Source organism: Diadema antillarum, unplaced genomic scaffold (genome assembly GCF_040938485.1).
Source record: "Diadema antillarum isolate AM-2024a unplaced genomic scaffold, OU_Dant_1.0 seq00000460_RagTag, whole genome shotgun sequence".
Taxonomy (NCBI): Eukaryota; Metazoa; Echinodermata; class Echinoidea; order Diadematoida; family Diadematidae; genus Diadema; species Diadema antillarum.
The window spans coordinates 2,652,182-2,668,750 of NW_027271431.1; the positions used below are offsets into that span (position 1 = coordinate 2,652,182).

Here is a 16,569-nt window from a genome sequence, read left to right on the forward strand (position 1 = left end):
TATCAGGCTGGGACAAAGAAACCACGATCAGCCTCAATGACATTGTATTTCTGTGTGGATGCACCTAAGAAACGAAAGATTATGACGAATAATATCGGTTGCTGTCCAATAAGCTGTGGTGCTTGGAAGCGCACCCTTTGTCAAGAACCATCCTGCTTTTTTTTCCCCCTTTTTTTTCTGTCTCTATCTTTACCCCTGAATGAGTGAGTGGGTGAGAAATACTGGTTACACATGTACATGTGTGTAAAGACAAGTGTAGAGTGTGTGTACATATGACTGTCAGACAGGTGGAGAAGTATTCACTCTCCACGGATCACTGGACGCCAAGCAGTGAGGGGAGCTGCTCGATGGTAATCAGCCTCCGCTGACAATAAGTCTCACTGCTATTATTGCGCAGACAATCGGTGGGAACTAATTTCTCCTGGCCGTGCTTCGTTCGTGTGGAATCTGTTTGGAAATGGTCTACTCCGTGACGCCTATTATAGCTGTATGTTGTTCTGATGGTCTCATTTGGGCATACTGACCTGTGAAGTATTCATTGCTATTAAAGCTCGATGGATGCGATTTGATGTGAATCTGATTCACTCATGCATGCGTAATCTGTACTTGAGGTCGACAAGTATAGGAAAGTTGCGTGTTTTCTGCGTGAGTATTGTGGATCTTGCATAATGTGATATGGTTCATTTGCTCCAGTAGCAAAATAATTGATCCTAACTTCTGTGTCAGTTATCTCATGTTAATCTATGTTTTCACAGTTTCTTACTTTGTCGCAATTGGTATCATTGCAGACATATAGAGCCAATAATAATCAGTAAGAGTGCAAAGTTATTTAATACTATACACCAAAAGCCAACCGCTACACAAAGAAAAAGTGATTAAGTTGTGTGAGTAATGTACTGTAGTATTCTTTGTTCAATATGACAACTAAAGATGAAAAAGAATATGTAGATTGTGGATGGTTGGTCTTTTTTTTTTTGTATATCAGTATCAAAGTAGTGTGCTGACAATGCAAACAACAAGATGTGCTTGGTTCTTCCATTGCACTTACCTGCTATCAATCTTGTCACTGAAATATACCAGTGCTTGCTTGTGGAGTAATATCCAAACAATGATAATCACGATGTCTACCGTATGGATGGTAGCTACCATATGTCAGTCGTCATTGGTAGCTGGAAGAGGCGATTCAAAATACCTATTTTATGAAGTTGTCATTTTGTACAATATTTGGTGTGCTTTTGACAACCTTGCTGGTTGTCGGGCATACTGGTAATCTGTCTGATATCTGTGTGCATACAGTTTGAATGTACCGGTACTTGTAAGTTACTTCGTGTATAAGAACTCAGTGCCTAGTCTCCATGGGAAGGGGGAGACACATAATTAATATATTTAAGTGCATTTAGTGAACCAGCCTACAGAATAATGGCTTGCAAAAGAGGAGTACTTGTTGTGATATCTAGGGTTTGCTATTCAGTTCTTTTAGGTCACATGATGGAGAAAACCTGATTTATTGGCTCAGAGTGGTAAGAGGAAGTTTGCACAACAAGTGTTAACTAGATGAATCCCATAAAGTGTAAATTACAAGCATACTATTTGAACACTTGGAACAAAGGCTAACACAGATTGCAACGCCTGCATCTTCAGTTAGCTCTTCATATCCACTCTGTGTATGTAGGCACTGCATGTTTCATTTTCAGACCTACTTATACAAGTAATGTGAAGATTTTGAGATAGATGAGTAGAGTCTTCTATCATTTCTCATTTTCATTGGAGCAGGTGGCAAGTGAGTTTGTGCTTGTTTGCAATCCTTAGTCGGTCTCTACTCCTCCCAATATCAAAACTCTGTATTTTTAGTGAATGAGGAATGGTCATCAGTCTTTACATCAGTGTTTAATGTCATACAATTTGATTTCAGGAAAACCACAATTCGCCTATCTCTTAATTACATCACTTTCTTTACTTGCACTGGTATAATTGGTCTCATTGCTGGAATCTACCCATTCTTTTTCACAGGTCAGCGTAAAAAGGCTGCCCCATTGCCAGCGAGCGCTCCGGAGATCGCCGACCACGAGGACGACGACCCACTGAATCTGCGGAAGGAGCCGGAGGGCTGCGCCAATCACGACATCCTCCCAATCACCGAGGACCTCATCGATCCCGACTACCTCCTCGACCCGCCGGAGAACTGGGACCTGGGCCTTGACGCCACCAATGCTCAGGAGCTAGAGGCTGTCCGCACCAGTCAGAAGGAGACGGAACCGGTAGATCCCACCGGGGAGGAACCAGACCAGGAGGAAACAGACCTAGACACATCAGGTTGGTATAAACCCCCCTCCCCCCTGGATACAGATGAACATCTTTAGACCTTTGTCCACCTGACACAATATCCATGTCAGACAAAGCTTCAATACCATCCGTTTACCCTTGTAGAATATCAAAGATATCACAACAGATATACAATATTGTATTTTCTCATCTTTAATCATACACAAAAAATCCCATCTGGCATTTTCAGCCATCCATTCTCAAGACAGATGAAGTTGTTTTTATGCAAAACGATGAAAAGTACAGCTGCTCCTGCCCAATCAAACTTCAATTTTGTCTGCAGTTCCAAATGCGGCATTCCAAATGGGCAGTAATCCTCCTTTATTCCTGCACAATCTGAGAGGGAGATTTCCTTGGACGTTGTGAAATAAGAGCGCCAATGTAGAGAGTTAGTTTGTCCATTTATCCCGTCCAAGACATAAACGCAAAGACTCCAAAGACGTCAGTTTCTGTTTCACTGACCAATCATGACTCTGGGAAAGAAGGGAACTATTGGAGAAAGTGTGTCAGTGAATGGGATAATGAATGGACTGTCAGATTGCATTGTCTGAATATTACCATGGCAACAGAGAACGGAATGGTGGCACAAGTGCAACTGCACTCCGTGGTCAAGTTGGCTTTAACAATGGGAATGAAATTACACAAACGGGATGGGAGAAGTTTCACAAAATAACCCCAGACAAAAAAGTTATGGAATTTTGAATGTTCATATACTTTCACAAAGTATGCATTTTTAATTGCATCCACATATGCACACAAATCTTAATTAAATTTCCTTTTTTCTTTAATCAAAATGTACAAGAAGAGATTGTATCCTTCCCTTGAATCATTGAAGACTTATATCAATCAAGGAATGATTACATTTAGGTGGAAGAGTTTGTAACTGCTCAATTTTTCAATCAAAATGTTCTAAGAAAGTTTTGTATACACTCCAATAGGAACATAGTGATATGGCATCATTTTATCAAAATCACACAGGCTGTTTCAACCAATGTTGCTCTTCCATGAAAACCAGTGAAACTCTTACTTCAATAAATTCATTATTCACCATCCAATTTTGGTGAAACTTCTACCATTCTAGTTGTTTGAGCTTGCTCCATCAACGTGAACAACGAGTGGAGTCGCACTTTCAGGTCCGTACAAGGATTTGGGTGCCACTCCTGCCCATATGCAGAAGCAGCTGGTTATGTATTTGATACTCAGTGATCAAGTTTGCTATCGATTCTTCTTGTTGCTTGGCACATACACTTTGCACTTACACCACATTACATTGTTGTAAATCGTTTCTGCTCTCGGGGAACAGGGTAAACATAGGCATGCAAAATAAAGATCCAGACTCAAGGAACACACCCACCCTCAATATTTGCCCTATTCATTTTCTCTCCTTTCACATGGTCCAAAGTTCGAGGAATATCATGTGCGCTGACCCAGAACAGCTCGGCTTATTGTCTGTTTGGTGATGTTCAAGACAAACTCATTTCATGCTGCGTGCATGCACTGCAATTAAGCTATAATCCAGGCTAGAGTCCACTTTCCAAAGTGGAATCATTATATCAAGTGATCAAACCATGAAATGATCACATTAAAAGTAGTTAACCTCTTTTACTGATAGCTCATTGGTGTAATGGAGATAGAATAGCCCTAATTTCCCTCAAAATGATATTTCATGTCATAGGCACAGTACAATACTAAGTCCATGAATATACTTCAATGATAATAACTGAATAAATGATGATAAGATGATTTGATTGGAATAGATTTAAAGGGAACACAAACCCAAAAAGCAATGTGGATCGAGTGAAAGCAGTAACATCAGTCGAACACATGAGTGAAAGTTTGAGGAAAATCGGACAATCGATGCAAAAGTTATGAATTTTTAAAGTTTTGGTGTTGGAACTGCTGGGTAAGGAGACTACTAGTGGTTATGACGTATGAGAAGACAACAATATAAGGAAAATATAAAGGCAATTCAATAAAAATTCATTTTTCATGAAAATTACACATTCCATCAACTTGATACTGACATATGTTAGGGGTAGCAATTATTCCCCTACTTTCTGAAAGCGGTTAGTCAAGTACTCTTTCATTTTGCTAGAAAAGTGAATTTTTGTGGAATTCCCTTTATATTTTCTTTATATTATTGTCCACTCATACGTCATAACCTCTAGTAGTCTCCTCATCCAGTGGTTCCAACACCAAAACTTTAAAAATTCATAACTTTTGCATCGAATGTCCGATTTTCCTCAAACTTTCACTGATATGTTCTACTAATGTTGCTGCTTTCACTCAATCCACATTTCTCTTAGGGTTTATGTTCCCTTTAATGGTTTGATCCAGTTAATAATGATTCTTGGTACAATTATAGGATTTAACTGATGATATTGTGTTATTCTCATTATCCTAAAAGATGTTTAATGATCATAATTATGTAAAAGAGAAAACAGGTTTATTTTTAGTTGTTAAACTTTTAACTTTTACTATTTCCATCTTAATCTGATTATGGAAATACTGCCATTTTTTGCCCACTAATGCTCTCGCTATTGTTTTTGAGACATGCCTTTGACATTGGCCTGAGTGCACATAATGTAAGTTTTAAGTCTGGAGAGCTGTGTTTTATACATTCATATCTAATCTCTGTTTTGTGTGCAAGGATGAATGAATTCCATGTACACAGAATGATCATGTTACTTACATTCCAAGATGTGATATATCCCACTCATATGTTTTGTCTACTGGGTGTAGATTATCGAAACAATTGCAGGTGCGGGAGATCAGTGTCTCCTTGTTTGCACACATTCTTAGCACACAATAGATAAAAAGTCAGTGTTCAATATTGACATGCACTTAATTGGCCTATATGTTTGAATACCAGATGGTGAAACTATACAGTGCCCTTCCTCATATGTTGTCTGTTGGAGTTGGTGGATCACATTGTGGGTTTAAGTTTACATTTTATGTGCACAGTCATCCTTTCTTCTTTTTTTTTCTTGATTTGAGCTGTAGTATAGAACATGCAGTCTAAATGTACAGTTGATAATGAATGGCTGCCACATTTAGGTGGCTCATTTCCTGATAAGACCTTTTAAGTTTGCTTCCCTTCACTGACACTAGAGCCTCTTTTTTTTCTTTTTTCTTTTTTGCCTTGGCCTTGTTCAGCATTATCCCCGTAGATTTGAATGTGACTTATGAATTTGACTCTGCACACTAGCATGACATTTTGCAAGATTAACGTCCCATCCAAAAATAATGTGTGTTCTCATCATGTGTGCCTCAAGGCTCTTGGGTTGACAGAATAAATCATGCCATGACAGTGAACTAATATGAGGGCAGGAGAATGCATGCTTAAGTTTCAGATGTTCGACAATTTTATTAAACACCACATTAAGGGGTTGTATTTCATGATTAACTGTGGTTGTAAAGGTTTGTTTGATATTACCCTTTTATGATTCATCATATTACCTCTTGTCTTATACCTCTTGTGGTCATATGAACTGCAGGGGTATGGCTTCTTTGCTGAATATTTCCCTTCTCCAACTTGTAACCCACGGAAGTTCGACTTTTCTACATTTCAGTGGCATTGAGTGATTGAACACATGGAGTGTATTGCCACAATAGTAACATTCTAATCTGTGCTAAATAAGATGTTTTATTGTTTGCCAGAGCAGCTTTTATACTCCTGCGACATTTAATGAAATGTATGTTCACTTATGTATAGCTTTGGAGTTCCAAGGTCTCTTATATTGAAGTATTCAAATCGATTGTTAAGAGTAGATTGAACATTTACCCAATTTGTATACCTTATGCACTGACAACACTCATACAGATTGTGACTAAATCAGAAACAAAAACAAAAACAAAAGCTGGCAGATCAATGTTTTGCCTGCATCCAAGGGCAGGTACTATCTGAGTTCCACTAACTCTGTCACAAATTTATGCCATTTCCCCGGCTTAAAGTGGCTGTCAGTGTGACGACATCCATGTAATCAAGTGACGAGATGGGTGAAAGTGGGGGAAAAGGAGAAGGAAGGAGATATGGGTAACACCAGAAGTGATGTGCGGATGCCCTGCATGGCATCTTGGGATTCCAATCAGAGCCCACCCAAATCCTGGCGTTCCAGTGAATCACAGGCGAGGACTGATCGGTGACCTCTCCGAGCTCCTCCATGCGCGCACCGGAAGGATTTTTGGCACACGGGAAGGATTTTTCGATAGCGATACAGGCATGGTTGCAGGTGTTTCCCCAGGGAATGACTTGAGCTAAGACTATGATATATCAAAGGAAAAGAGAGAGAGATGGGGAGGGGGGGAGAGAGACTCTGCCAATATGGTGTATAGAAATGTTTTGCAGCCAGAGATTGAGCAGTCAGGATGGAGGGGAAATTTTTTTGCTGCCATGGCAACCAGACGAGAAGAGTGTGTGGAGGGGAGAGGGTGGGGTGAGAGAAGGGAGAGAGAGGGGTGCAAAAAGAGATCACATATCCTGGCGGGGGTTTTGAGGGGCAGGCAGCTTCGCAATTTTTTGTGAATGTCGTCGCACGAGGCTTTGACCCACAAGTGCTGCCTTCTAAACTGCAGCAACGCATCTCTGGCCTCGGGTGCCAATCTTTGGAGCTTATCGCTTTTTGGTCAATTGATTGCCAAGCCAACGTGGATTATATATTGTATAGATGCCTTTGTGCTGGCAGAGGGAATTGTGCTTTTTGTAATCTTATGCTTTTGGAAACTTTTCTTTTGTGGTTGAGAGTACTACGTCATCGAAAGCCATGACTTCAAGCTCATGGGAAGGTAAGTTTCTCGCTCTGAAGTCTGTAGTGTTTGACTTGAGGCCTGGTTTTATTTCCATTACTATCCTCTAGCTCCAATGTATTCCCACTGAGGCAGTCCTGCCAGAACCACCAGACACCTACTTTAAAACAAGGAATGTTGGCATGCATTATAATTTCGTGAATTTTGCGAGAGCCAAGATTTGCGAAATTAAAATGCATGTAAAGGCTCTTGTCTACACTATATGCACTGAATGCCAGAGGCACATCGCAAAACTTTCATGCCGTGAAAAAGGCCAATTTACAAAAAATTCATGCTACTAAAATATCTTGTTTTACAGTAGCCTATACAGTGATCTTGACAGCTCGTCAGAAGGGAATTTCATGCCATCTCTGTAATTCCAGTAGTGACCACTGAAATGATGAGGAATTAAAGGTGCATGTAAATTAGATGTACATTGATAGCAACTCTGTGTTAAATTGTTGATGTTTGCGTTAATCCTCAAGGTAATGAATGTTTGCTGTTATTTGTTAGAGAACCATTTTATGCATCACTACTCAGAATTTTCAAATTCAGTTTTCAGATGCAAAATAATGTGGATCTATGACCAAATATGGCATGTAGTTTCATGGGTAACTTGTAGAAATGTAATTACCCACGCCGATGAAAATCGGCAGGGGGTTATGTAAAGGGTTCCGTATGTTTGTTTGTTTGTTTGTTTGTTTGTTTGTGTACAAGATTACAAGAGAACGGGTAAACGGATTTGCACGAAATGTTCAGGGGATGTCTGGATAATGACAGGAAAGAATCGAATAGATTTTGGTGATAATCGGTTGACCCTTGCAAATTCTGTGCGACCTTTAAGTTTTGACCCCATGGTATAGTGACCACTCCGAAAATTTCCCGTTTCTCACTTTGCGATTTTCCGCTACCATACGAAAACTAAACTCCCAAACGATCGGACTTCGCTGCTCAAATGTTCGTAAGAATTCCGAAATTTACGTTTAGGCCTATTTGAAGGACTATGTCCTTCTGGATTAATGAAAGTTCGTTCTCCGTCGTCACAAACTGGCCCGTATTTTGATGATTTTTCAAATTAAAATTGATTGTTTTTTCCGTTGGAGGAGCATTTGCTCGGTCGCAGTCACACTGCACGATATGCGCGCTCAATGTCAATGCGTGTGCAAGGCCGCTGAAAATGCATCGCGCTCTACCCTGTTGGTGCAAAATAGCATCGGGGACGTTGCGGCGCTCATTGGTGACCGAATACTGGTGCAGTAGACATTTGCATTTAACCCTTGGATTGAATAATTCCCGTAGACACAAATCATAGGGGTAATTGCCTAGGGGGTACGTAAATTTTGTTTTTCTTTTGCGCTTTTGTGGATACCATCAAAGATCATACACTCATACGACCTTTGATATCAACACACTCTCGGCTTGCTATAAGCAAAATATCCCGCAAGAAAACGGCGTATGATCTCGATTTTTAGTGCTTTTTCGGCTACCCGTCGCGTAGACAATACTCTTAAAACTGGACTTAATTAGCGCGCGCTTGGAAAAGTTCCGAATCTGCACTTTTGACGGTGGAATTTGGGATTTTTGATGGATTTTTGGAGGAGACTAAAGGACTTTCCTGTGGTGAATGAGTGTTACCGTATGTGAAATGATGTGATTTGCGTGTGATGTGACTGTAGAACCAAAGATCGTACACTTCAGTGTACGATCTTTGGTAGAACGCACTGGCTGGTGATAAAGGACACTGGCAATTAAGTGACCGAATTCTGGTAGATGACCGAATGCACAGTATGTTTACCCCGACTTTGTACAAGGCGTGGGTCTGCCGCCTTTGACGGCCCCTCTCTAGTTGTAATATATGAAATATGAATGATTGCGTGTAATTCTCTGTACATTGTAGAAAGGAATTAATTAGAGAAGGGTGATATGCCATGCTATACGAAACTTACCACACCACATGCGTGGTAGGGTTGATAGCACCTCCAATCTGTTGCTATAGCAACAATCAACATTTACGCACAGTTGGACAGAGATTGTTGCTCTGGCCAGCCAGCCTATCCAGTTACACTGTTGTTGTCGTCATTAGAGACTGACTTCCATGGACCCTGGAGTTGTTCATTATTCTAGACGCATGTCACCCTTTACAAGTTTTTGCGTGGGTGAAATAACAATTATGCCAGAACATTTCACGCATATTATTACCTAGAATGTTTTCTATTGTATACAACTGCCATGCATGCATTTTTTTGTAAGGATGATAGAATTGATTATAAAGGCAACATGGGGGGGGGGGGCAAATTCCATGCATTATGTTCCAGTCATTGAGTATCAATTAAACATTGAATGCTTAGAATTTAGTCACAATACGTAATTAATCTGACATAGCTCTACATTGTAAGCATGTTCTATAGAGGAAAGAAATGCAAGTTGGAGTGGTTTTGATGATGTAGCATAATCAATTATATTCAGAACAGAAAATTATCTTAAAGTTGCTTTGTGTGACCTCCGAGCTGCCAAAGTCTTGTCATAAGATACACAATGTATGGTACGTGACGTGATTTGTAGTAGGGAGCAGAACATTGACAAAGCTTGCTCAGAAAGCATGTAAGCGTAATTCTCACATGTTTGAACCAATTATCCTGACCTTTTGTGTGTTTATCTATGTGATGTCTCAGAATTTTTGCAGTTTTCTGACAGGTGTCATGTATAATGAGCAACTGTGCAACTGCAGGGATATAAATTTGTTTGTTTGTTTGTTTGTTTGCAAACATATCCCTTTAACCAGAGAATGGAACTATTCCTGACGTTTAAAAAAAAAAAATGATTTCATCTCTTATGTAGATAGGTGCTGGTTCACTTCCCACAGTTTTGCCATGAACACACCTTGCATGTGGCAGCATGATGCTAAATTACTGTTCACAGACATGTTTCCAACTGAATGAAAATCAATTTAAGAAAATAATTGTCACTCAGTAGATTTGTCGTTATTCCTGAGAGTCCTATAAAGTAGGCTTCTGAGATATGAAAAGTGGTAGTCCACCAGTGTAAAGCACCCCCACATGTGTTCAGGAGCTGACAGTTCTGCCTATCAGCTAAGAAGCCCTTCTCAATCATTACAATGTATTCTCAGAACTTACTCTGCCAGGAAATGAGAGAAAGATTGAAACAGATCTCTGTGTGTATGTGTGTGTGTGGGTGTGTGTATGTGTGTGTGTGTGTGTGATATTTAAACAATGAAGAACAAGGTAACATTTTGTCACTTGAGTAGAGTACCCTTTATCCTAGTGCATAGTCTAATATGCAGACCTTTCCCTGTTTTTCACCTTCCCATTTGGATTAAACTTTGAGCTTCAATAGAACCTATAATGACTGCAATACTTGAACATGGTGTTCAGAGTAGCACCGTTTAAAGGGTCAGCGAGCATGAGATATTTGCCAGTACCGCATTAGGTAATGGCCGCATTTTTGTGTAGGACTCAATCAATTCTGGGCACAATAGATCAAGGACATGCCGAGATGGAATATAGGAGAGAGAGAGGGAGTTGACGTCAAATGTTGCAAGGCCCCTGGGTGTTTTCGGAACACCTTTCAGCTCTCTGGCTGTTATCATAGAGGGAGGAAAGATTGTGACATTCAAGGAGAGAAGGCTGCCTCTCTTCCCCGCCCCTTGGCCACGAATACAAACTTTTTTAAAGTGATCTTGGGTCCTTTTGTGTGTAGACCATGTATAGGTACCTCTAAATTTTCTTTTTTTTTGGTGTGTGTCAAGTCTGTTCTTTCTTTAATTCTCCCACACCTGTGATGATTAAGTGAGTATCCTCTTGATAAATCATTTCTGCCTTTTGTCTTCAGGCATTAATGAATCACAAAGCTGTTAATCCATTGTTAGAACCTCTATTTTACAGATTACCACATGGGAAAGCTGTGTCTTTTATAAATTACAGTGAGAAACAGTTTGGCAAAGATATTAAGAATAGCCGGGAGACACATGATTATGAATTACAATTTATTTTGACCTGTTGAGGACGGACTGATTTTGCTACAACACACATTTCCCATAGACACCTGCCGGAGTATACTCGAGACTCGTCCTCAACACGTTGAACTCCAGCTATTGTGGATCAGGATTTTGTCAACCGAGCTTCAAAGAGGATAATATCGTGTACTTTCATCAATCAACCTAGAATGATTTTGGAGTTCCTATTACCACGGCTTACTTCAGCTTATTGATTCAAAGTCTCGTTTAATAGTTCTTCACACCTTGAATCTGGCATGCCATTTGTATTTGGTAGCACAAAATGATCTCCCAAAGTGCAGCACATGATATAGTTCGGCTCACGATACAAGCATTCCAGATTGTACAAGGTCAGAACTGCCTTTGTCCAGTGTGTTCAGTTGATGGAAGTGTAGTTGCAATGTTTGAAGTTTTTCATTGGTGCTCACTGGAACTGAACTTGCAGAGCATGCGTTGCCCTTTGATATTGTTATGCCAGCTTCATTTCCTGAACAGAGCCATAAATATTAATTTGCTCCAACTCAGGGATATTTCGTAATGAATGGGGGAGGAAGACGAGGATCGCATTTCAGAGCAATGTCACTGGGTATTGTGAAATCTTACACTTGCACACGTAGCTAGCTTGCATGTTTTTGAAATTATTGCTAGACGAGGATTTGGGTCGTCTCAGTTCATTGGCACCATTCAGGATTAGAATTTCAAAACACCAGTTTTCATATCTATTCAACTTTGATATTTTTTTTTCTCAAATTTATTCCTCAAAATGATCCATGGCAACACTGAAGCATGCTATGGGAATGCCTGATATGGCAACAATTGATTTAACCATGACACATTGCTGCTGGAGAAAGAAGACTGAAATAGGCTGATGCAGTAAGGAACTAAGCATAAGGAATAAGGGTCAGAAACATTCATGCATTATAAAACTTGGTTGACTGGTCTATCATGATATAAAACTATCATTTATTTACGTATTTATTTATCTCTTCACTCATTCAAAGTATTTTGATCTCTGAGCAAAAACTAAACGATCTAACTATAAATATCGTATCTTTATTTCACATGTAGAAACTGGCAGACGGTGTAATCAAACATTTGCTTTTCTGATAAGAATCACAGTTGCGAGAATTTTGCCAGTCATTATTTCAAGCACATATCCTGTCTGTCTTTCTCTTAGCCCAGCTTGAAATACCGTACAGACTATTGAGAACTTCTTTTTAAAATGATTTCCAGGCCATCCTGCTTAGACATTTGGGAATAAAGCTAGACTGCTTACTTCAGTATTCAGCCAGAAAATCAACCTGAGGTTAGAGTTGGTCACAAACTTTGTGGAGCTATTATTGTCAGCTGATAAGAGTCACATTGACGTATGCAGACAATGTTTAGTATGATTATTTCTCCAGTCAATTTCCTCTATTCTTCATCTTGTTCTTAAAATTTCTGTATGCAATGCTCATTCATTTAAAAAAATCCATTTTAACAAAGGTTACCAACATCTGAAATCAAGTATTTTTTCCCTTCTCCTTCTTCTTGTTCTTCTTTTTTTTTCTTTTTTCTTTTTTTTTTTTTTTTTTTTTCTTCTTCTTCTTCTTCTTCTTCTTCTTCTTCTTCTTCTTCTTCTTCTTCTTCTTCTTCTTCTTCTTCTTCAATGACATGTAACAGGTATTGCAGTAGAAAATATTCTTATGGATAGTCAGGGTGCATGCAATGCACTTCTCATCAAAATTGTAATTTTAGAGAGATTTTAATCACCATGGAAATCAGGGACCCAATTACGAAATTTACATTAGTGCTGTTTCGGGTTTCAGGATGACAAATATTTTAAAGAGGATCAGCGCAACATTTTTTTTAAATGTCAGTCAAGCAATCAAAACAAATGTCCTAATTGTCGTAGCACCAATAGGTATTGGACATTAACTTCTTTCGTCATCAAGTAATTACTGCACCAAGGATTACTTTGTACACTGTGATCCAAATATCACATGCCTTTGCCGTCGATGAAAACAGCTCATTACGACTTCACATGAATGAGAGGAAACCTGCATGTCACTGCACTTCTCCAAACAAACCCAGTCACATTTCCGCAATGCCATTTGTTACCCAATAAGTCTGATGGCTTGTAGGTACAACTCTTCTGGGGGAAAATTGCAGTGTTTACATGGTGATGGTTTAGGTGGGCTTTACCAAAGTGGTCGTGCCACTCAGAGTGTAATAATGTGCTAAGCCTATTCAGATGCGTTTGTCCCCTTTCTTTGAAAACAGATCTATATTAGGACGAAGGTGGGGGAGGGTTGCTCCAGGAAACATGTTCTTATTGAATGGAAGTGTATGAAGTAATGCAAAGAGCATTCTGTAATATTGTAGTGTAGTTATTTTTATATCATACACATACATAATGGGTGTATCTACCTGTCAAGCCTCATACTCTTTTACTGATACATCATATTTCATTTTTCTTTATTATAGCGCACTCTGTTTGTTCTACTTTATTTGTTTGCTGAAATATTTTTTTCAACATTTTTATACCTGTACATATTGTGTATATATGAATTCTTGTTGTTTTACAAGTTTTTTATCTGAAGAATGAAATGAAACGAATGAGTGATGTGGTGTGTTTTTTTTTTCAGTGGTATGTGCAACAACAATATGGATTGACACCAAGTACCATCTTTCTACTGAAATATTATTCATGGTAGTACAGGGCAGGTGGTTAGATATATATAGTTTTCATAAATTAGATCCTGCTTTGAAACTGATTTGTCAGAATGTCCCCAATATACTGATTCTGGCTGGCAGAGGCAATGGCGATCACGTGGGCTCCATCCCTGTACAGAATCCAGATAACAATTGCTGCTCACCATATACTCATTAGTCATTCTGAACGCTGATAAAACAATTGGATTATTGGATCATGGGATTAGAAGGTTCTTGTCCGTTAACTCCTCGAATATGATATCATTTCCTAATCCACCTGTCACCAGGGCTATGCCATGACTTGTGGGAGTATGTCTTCTTCCATCGGTGGAGGGGGGGGGGGGGGGGGAGTGATTGATATAAAACATTTTTTCACGGGGGTCTTACATAAAATTGTCTAGAGGAGACCTATGGCTTACTCTTGTCACAGTTCTTCCTATAGATGGCTATGCACCTGCTACTTTAATATTGGTTGCCATGGCTACACTTTCTCTATAGGTATAGATATAGGTGGCTATGAAAAATATTTCCCACATCCCCATACCCCGTCATTGATTCCACTATGTCTCATCTGATTGTCAGTATATTGATCTGTAATACTTATACTTTGCTTTGAAATGTTGTATTTCTTTTTTTTTCTAATATGTTTGCATGTTTTTTATCGAAAGTGGCAGTGGCAAACATAAATCAAACTATCAGTCAAGACTTTCTTTTTGTTTTGTTTTTGACATCATTCTATCTTAATATGCATGTCTTTTATGTGCAATTGTGAGCAATTAAGCAATTTTGTTGTTTCAAGTCATGATTTCAATAAACCATAAATGATAATGATAATAGTTTTTAATCTTGATAAATTCAGAAAATTGTGTATGCCAGCATAGTGATATGTTGGATGATTATTCTTGTAGTCATGATAATACCAAATTTTATGCAGCTTTTTGAAAGTTTGATGTGGAATATTCTGATGACCTGAAAGGATTATTCCCATCTCTCTTTTATCTATGCAACAGTGATCCTCCCTCCCAACAAGATGTCAGTAGCAGTGCAGGTGGTGAACGGACGGGAGCAAGGCACGGAGGAGGATGAGGCAGCAGCATCAGCAGCATCCCAACCCCAAGAGACGATGGAGGATGCCCCGGCCAGCCCCAAGGAAGATGTGATGAGTGATGGTGATGAACAAGCAGGTATGGAGATATATTTAAGGACACTTGCTGTACTTGACCACATGGTCCTACCAGGATGACCACATGGTCCAGGCTGTCATTGTCCTCTCCTGACCAGAAGGGTTTGATCATTCATTAGTCAGACTCCTTTTGCTGACCATAAAAAGTGATTTTCATCTCTTCTCGGAAAAGGATTACCCCTTCACCATAAGACATTCCATTTTTCATCACGTCATCTGACAATGGCATGGATTTACAGTTCTTGATGTGAAAGTCTTAGTAGTAGTTCATGATTTTTTTTTTGTTAATTTACTCAGTGTGTGATTTAGAAAGAATGTAAGATGTAAGATAACAGTTAACAATGAGATGATGACATGATTCCATCGCCAGGTGGGTCAATTAAGTTACAGTTTGCTGATTTCACAACTGTCTTGATAATTTGTGAGTCATGGTTTGTATTGTTTCTTTTTATAATCTAGGCAATGTTCCAAGTATAATGAAGCTACCAAGGTGACTGCTGTATTAAAAAGTGCAGTGTTTACTCGTAGTGTGCTTGATATTCAGTTAATGCGATAAAAAGCTGCCTAGCCAATAAAAAAGAGCAAGTAATATCTCTATACATCAATAAAGATTCAGCTTGACAGCTTTGCAATATTGTAAATAATGGTATGCCATGCCTGATATTTGCATATTTAGAGATGATGAATGGCATAGGGTTGTTCGTAATGTGTTGCAGTTATTTCTATGTTGTCATCGCACGATGATTCCGTGTCTTATTTTGGATTCTCCATTCATTCAACTTTTCTTCCTTTTTTTTTTCTGAAACAGGTGCACCAAAGAAAAAGAAATTCAAGCCCTGGAAGTCAATACGTAAAATGTTCAAGAGGAAGAAGAGTTCTAAGGGTTCTGAGGAAGAGGGAGACCCAGCGGCCGTCAGCTCCAAGACCATGTCCAAGTCTACCGGGGAACTGGCTATGGGAGGGTAGGTATCCTTGGTAACCAAGTTTAACTTTTGCCATACATATTTCATATGTTGATTTGATGAAGCTTGGATGCTAGAGTTTGATAGTGATCATTATTCCTTGCCAAGATGAAACATGATATATCCTGGCCAATGTGGTGTTTCTGTGTTTGCTGTTATTCTATAATACTCTTTACTGGTCATTTCAGGTATGAATATGAGGTCACTGGTCAAGCAATACAATCTATAAGTTCTTTCAAACACATTGAGTATTACATTTTCTGGTGCAGTTGAGAACTGTTAAGTTCATCTGGGTTAGTCCATTAGACAGCTTTACTTGATTGTGTATGACTAAATGATGTGGACTGCTTCACTTGTTTAATGTAGTTGATTGATCTGAAGTGCATGGGATGTATGTTGATAGAAATTTATGGAGTGTAATGGACTGGTGAGATAAATGAAAAGTTACACAAAAGTTATATATCAGATGATGGAGACCCAATAGAAGGGAAAGTCTCACACTTCTAGGATGTCAATAATTATTCAAAGTGTCATTTTGTCTTTCTGTTTACAGAATGTTGAGAAAAAAAAACACCAAAGGATTTTAAATAATGATTGTCTAGTGGAAGGGT

The 16,569-nt window shown here is 39.0% G+C and overlaps 1 protein-coding gene across 1 annotated transcript in view; it reads left to right on the forward strand.

The window, feature by feature from the left end:
• The first annotated feature begins 359 nt into the window (after positions 1-359).
• Positions 360-16,569, forward strand: part of LOC139733041 (uncharacterized) — a 55,539-nt gene continuing 39,329 nt past the window's right edge. The window contains exons 1-4 of the mRNA XM_071643886.1: positions 360-487; positions 2,011-2,313; positions 14,824-14,997; positions 15,805-15,958. Of these exons, the coding sequence (XP_071499987.1) occupies positions 14,844-14,997; positions 15,805-15,958 (308 nt within the window). The 5' untranslated portion in view covers positions 360-487; positions 2,011-2,313; positions 14,824-14,843. The remainder of the gene's footprint in view (positions 488-2,010; positions 2,314-14,823; positions 14,998-15,804; positions 15,959-16,569) is intronic.